Source organism: Manduca sexta, unplaced genomic scaffold, assembly GCF_014839805.1.
Source record: "Manduca sexta isolate Smith_Timp_Sample1 unplaced genomic scaffold, JHU_Msex_v1.0 HiC_scaffold_56, whole genome shotgun sequence".
Classification (NCBI taxonomy): domain Eukaryota; kingdom Metazoa; phylum Arthropoda; class Insecta; order Lepidoptera; family Sphingidae; genus Manduca; species Manduca sexta.
The window spans coordinates 61654-78216 of record NW_023595363.1 but is presented as its reverse complement, the minus strand read 5'-3'; the positions used below and the strand labels follow the sequence as shown (position 1 = coordinate 78216).

Genomic DNA, 16563 nt, shown 5'->3' with positions numbered 1-16563 from the left:
GCCAGATGACTTCAACGAAATCTCCCAAAATTCAGTTAAGAGGTCTCAGAAAACGGATTATATTTGTTGACAAATGAGTAAAGTTTGTTCGCTTTAAAAATACCACCAAACACCCCCACAAATTTCCCCATGGCGTTAAATTTGTGGAGTAACCTCACCATCTGGCAACTGTGAAATTGCATGCATTTCGAAAACAGCTGCATTTCGGTTTCGAAATCCTAATACACGAAGCGTCTTTGAAACAATCTTAAATGCCATAAAGTTGCAAGTGTTTATGCATCGATCAGCCAAAGGATCAGTGACCATCGACAAATGGACCACTTTTTGGAAGTGTTGTCAATCGCGAACACTACGGTAATTGCTATTACATTAAATACAATCGAACTGAATACAACTAAAACTATTTACATTATTTGTCTACATGTCTTGTAGTAGGTAATCGTTCTAGTTTCTTTTGTCAGTCTCAAATAATATCTGCAAATAGCTAAATGCTTTAGAAAAAGGATATTTTATTTTTTTAAAAAAGTACAATATTAGTTTGACACATTTCAGCATACAGTAAATATTACTTAATAGTCAGTACCTAAACAAGTGAGTATTTATCTATTTATGTTTCTTTTGCTTTTAAATTCTTGGCAATAAAAGTGGTAGTCAATTGTTGAAAATAGGTTACTCTTAGGTAAGAATTTAAAAAATGCTGATTATTATGGATTCATTCTTTACAAGAGTGTAAACTAAACATTCACATATTTATGAATAAACAGTAATAAAATTATTCGAAAGTAATCATAGTAGTTAATTAATTATAAAGAAACAAGAGATCAGACAAAATAGTAGGCAAGACACATTACCTTGTTTAATATACATTTTAGTGTTATAAATTTAATTACACTACTTACAATAGGTACATATTATGGTCAATAAGTATAAACACATAGTGACACAACACGAGGCACATTTCTTAGAATAATGTTTTTTATTTTTGACCTACTGTTAAGTTAATCATTTGTGTAATAGGCCATTGCTGTCAATTTCTAGACTTGTAACATATAATTTAAAAGAAAATCTATTAAGTATATGACAATCTGGTTGATAGAATAGATTGAAGTAGGATCTGTTGGTAATGTAAGGTCAATTGTTGTATTAAAATACATATGACGTAAGTAAAGGTAAACGTCCTCGCGGCCGAATACCCACCAAATGGACAGACGTTATTAAATCGTTTGCAAGGTGTTCGTTCCCTTACTGAATGCACACGCAGTGCCATGAACAGAGAGAGATGGAGGAGACTCGCAAAAGTCGCAATCAATTTTTCAGACAATCCATAACCACGACCACTCCGCCAGGAGTGTACGACTGAGAAGAAGAATGACGTAAATATGGTGATTCTGTCAAGAAAGTGTGGATGGCCAAATGCAAAATGGTGAATATGAAAAAGCAACAATCATTAAGTATTAATCCAAGTTGCCGGGATTGAATACTGGCTGCGACAAGAAATTTTTCATATACATAATGATATTTTTTTTTCTTTAAATCAGTCTTAAGACTCTTTTAACCGTTTTTCACCATTCCCTGTAGGAATGGTCCCTCCACACCCACCCTGAAAAATTCACCTGTATATTATAAAGTGCACGCGTAAAGTATTTTGTACCATAATTCTCTACTGAAATCACAATTACATTAATTAGGCCAAACAATACTTTCTATCCAGCCTAGATAATTGCTGACACGCGTGTACACTCCTGGTACATACGAACCGCAGCCGCGCCCGAATGACGTCACGCCCACCAGCCGATACAAACCGTCCTTCTCCATTAGCTGAAGAGGCCCGCCAGAGTCGCCCTGGTTGACAGAGATTAAATTAGCGTGACACATTATTAGGCACATTTAAACTCGTAAATAATACCTTGACAAAAGGATGTGTTGACACCTCTATACTCACGTACACGCCACAAAAATAGCTAATTTAAAACTTTCAACTTAGTCATCCACATTAATTTTAATTTATACTTTTGTTTATTTTATATAAATATACATACCTGACACGTGTCACGCACGCTTTCGGATCTCCCGCGCACATCATCTCCTGTGAGATTCCGTGCGGTAATTTCCGCCAATTGGTATATGATTCACCGCATTTGTCACTTGGAACTACAACCACATCTGCTTTCAGCAACTTAGTACTCTTGATGTCTCCTGCAAGTACGGGGAATATTTTATCAGGTATAATATTTTTAAATTGATGATGCACTGATTAAGCTCTTCTGGACAGTAAAGCAAATTAAAACTGCTAATAGATACAAAAATCAAAACTTCGAATCACGTTAATTCTATTTGAAACGGAAATGCAAAAAAGTTAGCTCTTCTTAGTTTTTTAGCTACAAAAAAAAAATATGGTATGGACACAAAAGTAAACATAATTCATAGGTCACTAGAAGTTTTGAAATATTCCGTATTTATATAGCTGAATTTTGGCGACTTCGCCCGCGTGACAAAAGTTTCTCCGTTATAATAGTCTTGTTTTATATTTTTCCGAGACAAAACATACCCTGTCCTTCCCAGGGTCTCAAACTATTTCCATACAAAAATTCATCGAAATCGGTTCAGTGGTTAAGCTGTGATAGGGTAACACATACAGAGTTACTTCGCATTAATATGAATTAAGTATAGGTGTATCCGAAAAAGGGGCCACTATTAAAAATACTTATATTTTAAATACTTACGAGTGTTGCTTGTTCTTCCCCATCCGGTTATTGTTAGTTTAGATGTCGGGTTTTCGTTTGAACTGAAGAGGCACACAGCATTTAGAGTGCTTGAAAACTGGACAGGTCTGTCTAACCTTGAAAAAACGCAAACAAAATTATTGTAGTAAGTCTACGTAAAAATGTTATACCTTTTTTTACGACTTTTAAAAACGAATAAAAGTGTATGTTTAGACAGAAATCTAACATAGAAACTTAAAATGCTTTATCAACCAATCAAATTAAAAAGAACTTGTAGTTCACACAACATCAACAACACGCATTTTATCCCCGAAGGGGTATGCAGAGGCGCAACCATGGCACCCACTTTTCGCCAAGTGTGTTCCGTCCCATGATGTGATAGGGGGCGAGCCTATCGCCATATCGGGCACAAATTTCAGACTCCGGGCTGATACTGAGCAGAAAAACCCAAATATCACTTTGCCCGACCCAGGATTCGAACCCAGGACCTTAGAGCGCTGCCGTACCGCGCATGCAGTACAACTACGCCACCGAGGCAGTACTTGTAGTTCATTATTACTTATATACTTTTGTATATAAATACTTATATATTGTATAGAATTATTGGGACTATCTATATGAAATTTCTACTTCGCCCTGAAAAAAAAATTTTTGATTGGCCCGTCCATAAGGTGAAACTGGGTACACAGACTACAATAATAATGATTACCTCAACAACGCCACGTCATGGTATTTCTCTCGACGAGTGTAGTTCGGGTGTAATATAGTTTCGGCGACACGATAGTCTGTCTCGTCGTCCCACGCAGGACCCCCAATATTAACGACTCCCGCTCGCACTACAGATGGCGGTTCCCTTGGGGCGAAATTGTTTTAATTATTTGGAGTATGTAAGCACTTTTATTACAATATTGACTTAAGCTAATGATCAAATAGTCTGCAATCTGTATCGTTTACCTGTCAGCCGTATCGATGCAGTGCGCCGCGGTCAACACATAGTAGTTAGATATCAAGGAGCCGCCGCAGTCAAATCTGTATTCACCGCCACCATTATCGAAGCCAAGCGCCACCTGCAATTAAAATAGAAAATGTTGTATTTTTATTCATTTTTAGAAAGACTTAATATTACTTTAAATTACATAAATATTCATATTGCTTATAGTCTTCGTACATATGTTATAACTAAATGCACCTTACAAAATGATTTCTTATGTTTACGCGAATGTTAGACATTGAAATTAAACTAATTTTCGGATTCTATCGCGGTGCTGGTATTTTATTTTCTCCCGACGTTTCGAAGACTTTGCAGCCTTCATGGTCACGGGGGGGACTGAGGTGTTGTTCATCCGTAAAGTCAAAACAATATCTACCTACAGTTTACAATTATACAACTTTTTAAATTTTTAAAATTTTAGCTGTTGGTGGTCCGATCTACGCAGAATGAGCTCACAGTGTCTTGAAGTCTGGCAGCCGGTCTTTTGGGTTCCGATTTAATTAAATGTAGAACTGGATCCCAGGCTTGTGCAAGCTTCCAACCATCTTCCCTATTGAAATTAGGATGTTTTTTAATTTCAATAGCCTCGCGAATCATCCTAGGCAGGAATCGGTGTTCTTTGGCGAGGATTTGTGGCTTGTCTAGTCGCAGATAATGATTGGCGCCTCCCTCAGAGTGTTCAGCGACTGCAGACTTCGTCGAGCGTCGGTGTTTCACGTCAGCTATATGTTCTTTACGCGGGTCCCTATATTTCTTTTGTTTGCCCGATATAAGAGGCCACAGTTGCAATCTATTTTGTATACCCCGGTTCTTGTAGAGGTATGTGACACTTGACAGGTGGTAAAAATTGACTAATCTTCTTAGGCGGCTTAAAATAAGTTTTTATGGAAGCACGCTTCAGGATGTAGCCAATCTTGTCGGTGACTCCTCTTACATATGGTAATACAACCGGAACACGTTCAACTGTGGCTGGTTTCACTCGGTTTCTGTGACGGCGGCGTGGAATTTGGAGCTTGTTGTCTCGCAGTACTTGCTTGACATGTTGCAGCTCAGCGGCCAGGTGTTTCTCGTCACAGATTCCTTGTGCTCTCTGAAACAAAGATTTGCCCACGGTAGCTAACTGTTTTGGGTGGTGATGAGATTCACCGTTCAGATATTTATCAGTATGGGTCTGTACAGTATGACTTAAGGTCTGATTAGGATTACGGATGATTAAAACATCTAAGAAAGCAAGAGATTTATTGTGTTCTAACTCCATAGTAAATTGGATTTTTATTTCGATGGAGTTAAGGTGATTTAAAAAATGCAGTTACTTTATCAGATGGTAAAATTGTGAAAGTATCGTCTACGTACCGTTTATAAAACCTTGGAGTCCTCCTTGGAGGAGAATGTAGGTAGATATTGTAACTTTGACTTTACGGATGAACAACACCTCAGTCCCCCCCGTGACCATGAAGGCTGCAAAGTCTTCGAAACGTCGGAAAAAAATAAAATACCAGCACCGCGATAGAATCCGAAAATTAGTTTAATTTCAATGCACCTTACAAGTTACAATAAAATGGGCACAAGTTGCATTGTGTCTTAAATTGTAAATGTGTATTAGTCCCCGTCATTTATAAATAATTATTTACGTAGCTTATGTCTTACCGCTTTTGGTTTTGTACAGAACAAATGTACAACGAACCTTGCTGGAAAATTATTATAGATATTAGCAATAGGAACGAATTTCGCCTATAATTGGTGGAAACAAAAGGTATAGATAATAAAGATTTTAATATAAGTATACTTCTTTCATAGCTTTATGTTTACTACGTTTTATATAAACCTCTATTTAAAGTTCCACGATAGTTTTTTGTGTACAGAATATTAATTTTTTTACGTGATTTATACGGCATCGGCAGTTAAGGAAAATAACATAAACTCGAGATAACAGCAAACATTTGAGTGTGTACTATACTAGGGAAGAGCAATATGAATGTGTTAACATTAAATGTAAACAATTACAATTTACCTATTTTCGACATTTTAATGACTATGGAGTTACGCAAAAATGTTGCCCCCTGGGCCCTAATAACCTATATCACAAGTTATTTTGACAGTTCTTACTTCTATAACAAGCACGCAACCCGATTCATAGGGGTTATAAATGATATTGGCATACAGAATACAATTCATCGCTAATTTCAAAAATATAAAGTAACGCGGCCGTGCTACAAGTTTACAGTCATAAAGAATAAATTCCGTAGTATTTTTACCCAGGATTAACCCCTTCAACCGTATATAATTATATTAAATAAAAATACCTACTACAATATGGTTACGGTACACCATATTATACAAGGGCTATAATTTTATTTGGTCGGTACGTAGTTTTTCGATAAAGACATATTTATTTTGCTACATTAAATACAATATAGTGTTAATAAAAGATAGATATTAAATGAAACTTAAACTTACAAGATAATATTTCTCATTTCATAGGTCACCGGGTCGTTACTGGATATATAATAATCGAGGATGATACGATAATATTGCCATCATATAAACAGGTTTGTGAATATGTGATGCGAACTAAAACTTAATGGTCGTGAATGACGTCATATTTATTTGTTGTGTTTGTTGAAATAACACAATTGATACTGTCCGGTGCTCGTAGTTTGTATCTGCAGTTTAGTATTTGTATGTTCAGTTTCCTATTTACATACCGTTTTAGACAATATCGGTGGTTTAGAAAACCCTCGGTTTTCCTCAAACAACTGTTGCGGACTAATTGATAATTATAATTACCATATGTGGAAATTCCCCAAGCGATGCCTCTTCACCGCCGAGTATGTGTAAGTCTAGCGGCGGTATCGTACCGGCGAGGATCGTTTTGCATTCTGAAAATGTGAGAATGTATTCGTAAAAACACAGTTGTTGTTACATTGTTTTTTTAAACCGTTAACATACCTCTGTCAGTAATCCTTTGTGCAACTTTTGGTGAAGTCTCGGTTGCACCTGTAATCATAGATATTCAATTTAAATATAATTATAATTCAATTCTAAACGTTAATTTATAATAAGACAATATCCTAGATGAATATACAGGCAACTTTTAGCCGAAAAATAACACAATGGGGCAGTGGCGTAAAATGCGACGGACGCTCGGCTACACAGGGGCCCCAAACTTGAGAGGATGAATATCGATTAATTCTTAGAAATCTGATGTAAAAAATACTTATATTTTAATTTTTTTCGTTATGTATATCATACTTTAATACAAATATGCAGGATATTAACTTTTTAAATATAGTATCCACCAATGTTTACAGTCCAAGTAATAACGTGCAAATTGCCTAATTCAAGTGGAATATTTGTAAACTAAGTGGTTATTTTGTTTACATTTACGTTTTTTCTTCTACGGACAAAACATTTTTGTTATCCTCATTTTATGTTGGAGATTGACCTGAAATTTATTTTTCTTTATAATTGATATGCCTCGACATTGACACAGTAATTAATCAGTACAGTAAATATCAATGTACCTATAGGTCCGACGTACGTAACAGTAAGATGTTCCATATTAGTTACATACTTAGTCATACATACATCGTAAAAATCAAATGTATATGGTATTTATCCGGGTGCACATTCATTTGAGACTGACTACACATATGTGATTTTTTTGTAAAAGACGCTCTTATTATGATCTTTTCTTTCTGCCGAAGTATAAGAGCAAATTCTCATGCACACATGTATAAAAACTGTTGCAGTGTGCGTAAAACATCCAAGTGTTTATAATTTATGTATACGTTCATAATGACACAAAACGGTATAGTATGTGTGTACCAAATTCTATGTAGGAATTACATTGAAAGTGATAGATTTTTTTTGCGGCAATAAACGCATAGCGCGTCCTTTATAGATTATAAACCAAGGCAAATAACACAACTTAAAATATAATTAGAAAAGCACAGACATTATTCAAAATTGAATATTAATCACAGATGTTGATCACTTTATATAAATGTAATTATTTAATAATCTAGATATTAACGAATAAAATGTACAGCCTATAATCAAAACAGAAATTAAACGGCGCAAAACAATAATTAGCAAGGGCGCGAACGGGGGTCAAGCAGACACTCCTTCATGCCGATAGTGATTAGTGACCGGAGTCAATAAGAAATGTTATGAATGTACATAGTATCCCATTTTGTGGTAGTTCATTCCGGAGTTTCAGTTTTTTTTTAATGGTATATGCCTGTTTATAATCTCGGCAATAATACATCATGCAAATTTATATGTCACAGACAAAAGATCGTCTGCGACATTGATATACTTAACTAATATAATCTGTTATGAACATATTGTATTTTATTCGATTTAATACATATTGTGTAACTGTTTATTGTTACAAGATTAATAAATTAATTAATTTCTCGTGGCGTCGCCAGCATGATTTTCCGGGATATAGAAAGTTGCCTATGTCCTTCCCAGGGTCTCAAATTGTTTCCGTAATAAATTTTATCAAAATCCGTTGAGTAGTTTTTGAACTTATCGCGTTCAAACAGGCAGATGCGGTCGATTTCGATGGGAAAAATAGCCTTTACCTTTCTTAGGGTCTTAAACCATCTACATGCCAAATATCCTTGGAATCCTTTAAGTAATTTTTGACCTTATCGCGATCTGAGAGGCACCCTGTTGCCGAGGCGGAGAACTTTGTTTTACAATACATTTTTTAGAACTTTTTAAGAGGAACAATTCCGTCATATTCATTTCTTTCATCATATCATTTCTGGCGTATGTTTAGCCGTTTACGCACCGCACGCAATGGAAAATCTTATAAGGAATATATTTTCCTAGTTTAGCAACATTTTTCATTGATGCTCTGCTCCTATTGGTCATAGCGTAATGTTATATAGACTTCCTCGATAAATTAGCTATCCAACACCAAAATATTTTTTCAAATTGAACCAAAAACCAGTAGTTCCTGAGATTAGCGCGTTAATATAAACAAACTACCTCTTCACCTTTATATAATAGTACCTATACTAGTAGATTACACTTTTTATCATAAGTAGTTCCATTCGTTTACTAATTACTGCCATTCATCGATTTGCACATATCCGTAATTTTAGTTAGAAATAATTCAATCTTGATCATAAAATTACCGAATTTGTCTGTTGTAAGAGGACAGCATACAATTTCTTGAAAACCATCGAATCCACATCTTTGGAACTCATGAAACCTTTTATTTTTGATCGCCCTGTGAAAAAAAATTCAATGTAAGTATTAAATAAGTACGGTTTAAATGGGGGTATTTTGCGCTTTTTGGAAATGTCTTATTTCGAAATTTATACATAGATAAGCCACTGGGAAATTATTTTAAATTTTGTGAAATCGATAAGTGTCAAAAAGATCAATTTATATTTTATGTTTTAAATTTCCGCCCAATACTAGCCGACATGCTGCCATGTTTTGTGACATCATTCGATACAATAGTGAAGCATGGGCTTGGGGAGGGGGGTGCAAGTAGGTGAATACGTATTTGCAAGAAATAAATCACAAAAAAATAAATCTGTAACAATGGGAACTATCGACCACCGAGGTTTTTTTATGATAAAGCTTTTTAAAAACCCGCGCAATTGAATTTGTAAAAAAAAGTTAATGATTTTATGCATTAGGTATAATGTGTAGATGCAGATGCACTTCTCTAAAACTAATCTTGTCGGCGCCCAAGTTGTTATGTATTAAAATGTTTGCAATTATTTTTATTTGCAATATTTATCGTATTTTTTTTTATATTTTTGTTGTATACCATATTATTATAATGGTTAATTATATCAACGAATGTCAACAAGTAACATATTACAGCACTATGTATAATATTTTGTATTGATTAAAAGTTCTATAAATTACTTTAAATCTTTCCTGACTAGTTTACTTACATTGGATTGAAACTATTATAGTTTTACATCAATATCTAACATTCATATAAATATGTACTTATAAGAAATCACTTAGTTTCTTTAAGTTCTCATATTCTCAGAGCCCCAAATAATAACAAGGAATTAAGTAACCGTGACATAAAATTCACCTTATTGCTGCTGGACAATCAGAAACCAATGTACATGTACCATCACCAGTACTTGAGCTTGGAGTACATTCATCACCAACTAAAAAAAATATAAATAAAATTAAAGTCAACAGCTAGATCTATAAATAGCATAGAAAAAAAGAAATTATAGCTTTATTTTGCAACACCCATGAAAAAGTTTTCCAGGATAAAATCCTAATATGACAATAATAAATAAAATCCTAATAAGGATAATTCCTAAAATGTTAATTTAAATAATTACAATATACAAAAGCCTTTACTTTTATATACAATAATAGATTATTGCAATTGCAATTCTTATTAACATTCCCCTATTTGTTGATCTATTGTTTTTTATGAATTTACAATAAGATTTTATTACATACAATTTTAATGGTTAATAGTACAATAATAATAATTTTAGCATTCAACATCTGTTAAATTATTATCAGCTTGCCTTTTGGCATAGAATTATTTTAGGATTTCCATATATTTCTATCCATTATCCATTGTTCCACCTATTATTTAATATCATCCTCCCATGTTATTTTTTGACACTCTTTTAATTTATCTAGTGGTAAAAATTCGATTGTCAATTTAATATATTTGTAACCCACATTATTTTTCTTTCACTTCTCCATATGAGCCTTTGTCATGCCAAAACCCAGATTCAACCGCATGCAATGTACTTAAAAAGGAGTATAATGTTTTCTTTCCACATATCATTATGATTATGTTGTCATATTTAGTAAGACCATAATCATTAAAGACAAATAATAATCATCTCTTTTCAGTTTAATCAGACTTTAAACATAAACAAGGGTATACATGTGTGTTAAACACATAGCATTGTGTGTAATCTCTTTTTTAATAATTAATGTACATATTTCTAATGCATATTATATGTAAATATTAGCTTTGTGCTTTCCTCTATATAAACTTTAACTGTGCCAAATTTCATACTCCTCTGCCAGAATAATTTTGTTAAAAGGGGTATAAAGTATTTGCTCCATGTAGAATAGATTTTACAATGAATAGTATTATTTTAAAGTATGCCTTTTTGTTGTGAGAATTTATTTATGAAACATATTTGAATATCAACAATAACCTTAATATATAAAAGATAATATTGTAATTAGAAGATTAAGTTCGACAGTTAGTGAGAAATCTTAAAATACATTTTGAAATGATGAAAAAATATTGTGATAACATTTTTCAAATAGTTTTTCAAGTTCTCTATACACAGATTACCACTCACAATATTTTAGGATAACCCATGGCATAATATAATATTTAATAAAGTGCGTTCGGCTAATTTCGGACTATTTTTCGGTGTGTTGCAAGGAGTCTCGAAAATATTTATTTACTCATAAAATATTTAAGCGGTGCGAAAATTTTATACATGAAACTGGTTATTATTAATGCTACTTTATGTGATAATTTAATCATCTTTCAATTCTCTCTGTGCAAGCTTAAAAAATTATAATATTTGTATAGAAATTTAAAACCCTTACAAAAGATCGGACCTTCGCAGGGTAAGTTTGGACTTCGTTCTAATAATTCTTCTAATGCTAGTATGATAAGGTCCACGAAATCGAATAGAAGTCCCAAAAATGTAAAGTAGAGCGAAATCCACCTTTTTTGTTTCAATGCACACAGCGCACCTATTCTTGGTTGTAGCATCAATTGTGGTATATGTGGCGGGGCAAAAGAGATAGCATAGCCGCCTATGTAGCTTAAACTAAAAAATAACCATAGAGCCGTGGTATTTTTCCGTTATACGATCTTGTCCCGTACCTAATCTTACCCGAACGCACGTGCGATTTGTAAAATTATACTAATATCCGAATCTTTTGATTTGTTATATCTTAGTTATTGGTTTAATTTTGTAAATAAAAATGCGATAAACAGATATAATAAAATACTATAACTATATTAAGCTTATGCTGTTCTCAGAAGCAGTACCAATGTCATCTGATAACGAAATACCTACCGTTTTCGGCGATGATGGAATTAGTTATTAATAAACACAGTATTATATTATTCACCATTAACCACATCTTGAATAAAAAAATAAGTTTTCTACAAAATTCCTGTTACTCTAAACAAAAATTTATAAGATGTCTAAACCGGTTCGGTATTATTTGTGAACTTTCGAGCGCAGTGCAGTTATTTATGCATTTTAGTTCATAAAAGGTTAAAATATAGTGACATCATTTCTAAAGTTAGAAGATCCATGTATTTGTATATCAGGAAACCTAATGATCTTAAAGTATTTTCTTTTCAAATATAAAATACACAAGAGACACAAAACACACAACACACCAGACGCACAGTTGACTATTTGCAGTTGACATTTGACAGTGATACAATACGGCTTGCCCGAGTCCGTTGACAACAGTTGAGGTTGACAGCAGATCGACAGTATCAGTGTGACAGTGACAGTCAGAATGGGTTTATATATCCGGAATTGCAATCTGAATCTGAAAACTAATTCTTGTTGTACACCTTTCTTAGATTCAGAAGTGTTGGCACTTCCAGCCAGAGGCCTTATTCTCTATCCCGCACGTTATTTTAACAGTGCGTAACAAGCACGTAACACAAAGCATCATGTTTAGTACTATAGAAATTTGGCTTACAGAATACCATTCCACGCACATTTCTCGAAGATAACATGACACGGCCGCGTTACGCGTTTACACTATCATACAGAATAAGGGCCCTGGTATGTTAAGGATATGTAATTTCGGATATGGATACGGATATGGATATATGAATAAAATGATATCGTTTTCGGATACGGTTACGGATATGTAATTATTTCAGATTATCCGGTATTAGATTAAATTAAAATAAAAATATTATGTAAGTAATACAGTAGGGCAACGATTACTAACTATCATTTGTCGTCATCGTCGATTAATTATTATCGATGAACTAATTGGTGTACATGGGTGTTCGTAAAATCTCTGTGTTTTAATTTGAGATGAAGTTTCATTGAAGTAGTGCCACCTCTTCTCCGTGAAAAGTTTTTATCACACTGTTTACATTTTGCAAAATTACCTTTAACTTGATAAAAAAATGTCCAAATTAAATTACTTTGGACGCACTTTGTCCTTAAATCAATTTAGTACGTAATACAACACTTTTCTTTACTTTATTTCTTTCACTTTACTAAATTAAGTACCTACGTACACCTAAATAAAAAAATAACCAACAAACTATACAAAATTCACGTAGCGCGTGAGTGGTGAAACAAAAATCTGTCGGAACATATTATCCGTAACCTATCCAAAACTTTTTAAGGGATACGGTTACGGTTACAGATATATTTTTATTTCGGATATCCGATAGTTTCGGTTACGGTTACGGAGCTCTATAACATCCTTGCTTCTAACCCAACATTATAAAGAAAATAGAGAGTTTTGTATGGCATCCGGAGACCTCTGATTCAGATGCAGAATTCAGCAACGGATAACTCATGTATAAGCTTTAAGAATTTATATCTTTTTAAAATGCCCTGATTTTGATTAGCTGACGATTATATTGTTATGGAGAAGGACTTCAATTTTGATGTAAAACTGCATGGTTTTTTAACAAAATAAAAATGAGAGACGCATTGTTAAGTAGTCAGTCGTGTCGTTTAATCATCGAAGTGAAAGGTATACCTGGGTTTAATAAATATTGTTTGGCCTATTATAATACAAAAAAATAAATATTTCAAGCAGCTTTGTTACTTTAATTTTTATAGTTTTTTTTTTCGGAAACTGAATTTCTTGATATTTTTTTCAAATAACTAGAATCGATATTATTCTCATGGTTAAAATTTGTGTAGTCGATTATAGTGTCACCAAAGCATCTCTATTCGCTCCTGCCAGCTGTGAGTTGCCTTCTTTTGTTAGTTCGTTGTTGGCACCACCGTGAAGGTGTCGTAAAGTGATCAAAAACATTAAATTGCGCAAAATTGTGTTATTTCTATTGATATGGAATCGTATAAACACGTTGTATTAGTTTTCAAGCAGTTATAATACTATAAATGTTTAAATATAGTGCAGTGCTTATCACGTCAAGGTTGCATACCTACTGGTTTGGAATGATATCAAACAAGGACGTTGTTTGCGAAAAGTGGTATTGGACGGCAGAATGACCTCTTCTGACGGATCAGGTACGCGTCTTGGAATGTATACTGCCATGAATAGTCAAATAGGAGTCGCCGGCCAATCTGCAGAATACCTGCCTCTTAGTGTACCATCAACCGCCTTAAGTTATGATCTTCAAGCCGGCAGCTGTGGAGACTCTTCTTCAGATTCGCGGTCTCCAGAGATTCCCACCGCGAAGGCAAGTGACCGTGAGATGCGTATCATAGCTGAGAAGCAGCGACGGAGCCAGTACAATGCGCACATCTCTCAAATTACGTCTCTACTCTCTGACGTCGTCCATTCTCAAAGAAAAGTTGATAAGACCAGCGTATTGAGACTTGCCGCAAACAAACTCCGGAATGAGCACGTCTTTGGTGATACCATTAAATGTTGTCACATCGAAACTTGGTCTTCAGGTTTTCTAAAGTTTTTTGATCTCATTGGTGGAGTTATGTTTGGTGTTACATGCCGGGGACGTTTGTTTATTGTATCACCCAATATTCAAGAGAAATTAGGCTACTGTCATGTAGATTTATTGGGTCAGGACTTTTATAAATATGTTCATGAGAGGGATCACGAAATTCTCCGCCATCATATTTATCCCGCTGAACTACAAACAGGTTGTGATAAGAGACTGTTTGAACAGCACCATAATTTCCATATCCGCGTCATGAGGTCAGGAGCTAGATCGGACCCTCCTCGCTATGAACGATGTCGTATTGATGGAGTGTTGAGGAGATCAGACAAAGCTACTGCAAATGGTGTGCAAGATGAACAGACTATAAGGAGGCAGAGGGTCAGAGTCAATAAGACATTTTCATCCAGTGGTAATGATTTTGTCTTCATTGGAATGATCCATGTACTTTCAAGTAACTTGCCAGCTCGAATCTTGCCCCCAACAGCATATTCAGAGTATTGGACTCGCCATTTGATTGATGGACGCATCGTGCAATGTGATCAAAGCATATCACTGGCAGCTGGGTATATGACTGAAGAGGTCACAGGCACATCTGCATTCTTCTTCATGCATAAAGAAGATGTACGCTGGGTGATATGTGTCTTGAGGCAAATGTATGATGACAGCAGAGAATTTGGTGAATCTTATTACAGGCTAATGTCACGCTCAGGCCACTTCATATATATGAGAACTCGTGGTTTCTTAGAAATTGACAGAGAAACTAAAAAAGTTCAAAGTTTTGTATGTGTCAACAGTGTGATTGGGGAGGAATATGGAAAGAAAATGATGGAGGAAATGAAAAGGAAGTACTCGGTGATTGTAGATTTAGACAAACAGCAAAATGATAAATTGCTATCTATTGATGATGTGCCTGTGGAACATCCAAAGAGATTAGAAAGAATTGTAATGCATCTAGTGAAGCCATCTTCCACTGAGAATCTAGATGAGCTGAAACTTGTTCCACCTTCAAAAGAAAACATTATTTCTGCAATTAAAAGTAGTGAAAAAGTTGTTCAAGACACCGGGATAAGGTTTGACTCCAGAAAAAGAAAAAAATCAGATTGTGATGATGACAATGAATATTTAAAAAGGCATAGTTAATGTTTATCTGTGTCAGTGTTTGTGATTTATGTTCCTAAGATTATTTTGTAATTCACATTTGGATTGGTTAATTAGTAGGCAGGTATGGTACATTTAAATAAATGACTGTTCTGTGATGACAAATGCAGTGATGCATGTCATAATAAATGTAAGCTTACTAATCATCATTCTAAGTGAGCTTAATATAGTTGATGGACTTCATTAGATACATTAATGTTTAGGTTTCAGGTTCATATTAAGTGAAATTTTCACTTAGGTGTTATCCATGAAATAGTGTATAATATTCAATCTTGCCAAGGCCATACTATGAATAGTTAGATGTTAAAATAAGTCACCGAAGGTTAAATAGATAAACACAACATGATGTATAATAAATCAAATTTTGAGTTATACTTGTACAATGGTAAATAGGAGAACTTATTTAAAATTGAATTACACAACTTGATCATACATTTAAAAAAATATCTCTAGTAGTAAAACATGAATTGGCTCCTAATCTAATTTTAATTATAGATTTTTTTATATGGGACTGAGTATAAAAGTTTTTATTATTATTTAGAAACTTATTTCATACACATGCTTTATTATCTAACAATTATCTTTGACTGATTTCAAAAAAATTATTACATATACATATAAATAAATCTAAGTAATGGTCAAATCTTCCAAATGTATTGAATAATTTAGATGAAAAGTAAATGCTGAAACTAAGTACTGAGTTTTGTACTATTAGAAAAGGTTTAATAAAAAAATAATATAGGAAAAAAATATATATTACTCATTCCCAAGCAGGTAAATATTTTTAATATGCAGTTGTTATTTTGAATTTCATTTGAGTAGGCAGACGTGGGTGAAGAAGGAAGTTATTATTACTTTTCATAAGATTATGGATATTTTGTATTGAGAATTAGACACCGAAATAACTATTACTTTCTAGCAAATAATTGTATGTTTAATGTCATATTATTTATGTAAAAAATAGTTATCAGTTTTGTGGTTGATCTTACATGTTACAAATGTGTAAAGCTGTAATTACTATGCTTGGTAATTAAGTTTACTGATATATCTAAAGA

At 33.8% G+C, this 16563-nt stretch overlaps 2 protein-coding genes across 2 annotated transcripts; one reads left to right on the top strand and one right to left on the bottom strand.

Annotated features, from left to right (window-relative positions):
- Positions 1 to 1463: 1463 nt before the first annotated feature.
- LOC119193457 (serine protease persephone-like) lies at positions 1464 to 12192 on the bottom strand. The gene is given in 11 exon segments (XM_037447057.1): positions 1464 to 1842; positions 2040 to 2059; positions 2062 to 2196; positions 2724 to 2839; positions 3433 to 3576; positions 3678 to 3790; positions 6502 to 6593; positions 6664 to 6711; positions 8868 to 8962; positions 9794 to 9872; positions 11787 to 12192. Coding segments are annotated over 11 exon segments (1071 nt in total). The 5' UTR covers positions 11854 to 12192; the 3' UTR covers positions 1464 to 1680.
- A 1505-nt stretch (positions 12193 to 13697) lies between these two features.
- LOC115440225 (aryl hydrocarbon receptor nuclear translocator-like protein 1) lies at positions 13698 to 16184 on the top strand. The gene has a single exon (XM_030164445.2). It carries the CDS (start codon positions 13937 to 13939, stop codon positions 15488 to 15490), a length of 1554 nt encoding a protein of 517 aa, XP_030020305.1. The 5' UTR covers positions 13698 to 13936; the 3' UTR covers positions 15491 to 16184.
- The last annotated feature ends 379 nt before the right edge of the window (positions 16185 to 16563 follow it).

Excerpts from the sequence above, each read along its gene's own strand:
- LOC115440225 (XM_030164445.2), top strand. The coding sequence starts at position 13,937 with ATGACCTCTTCTGACGGATCAGGTACGCGTCTTGGAATGTATACTGCC.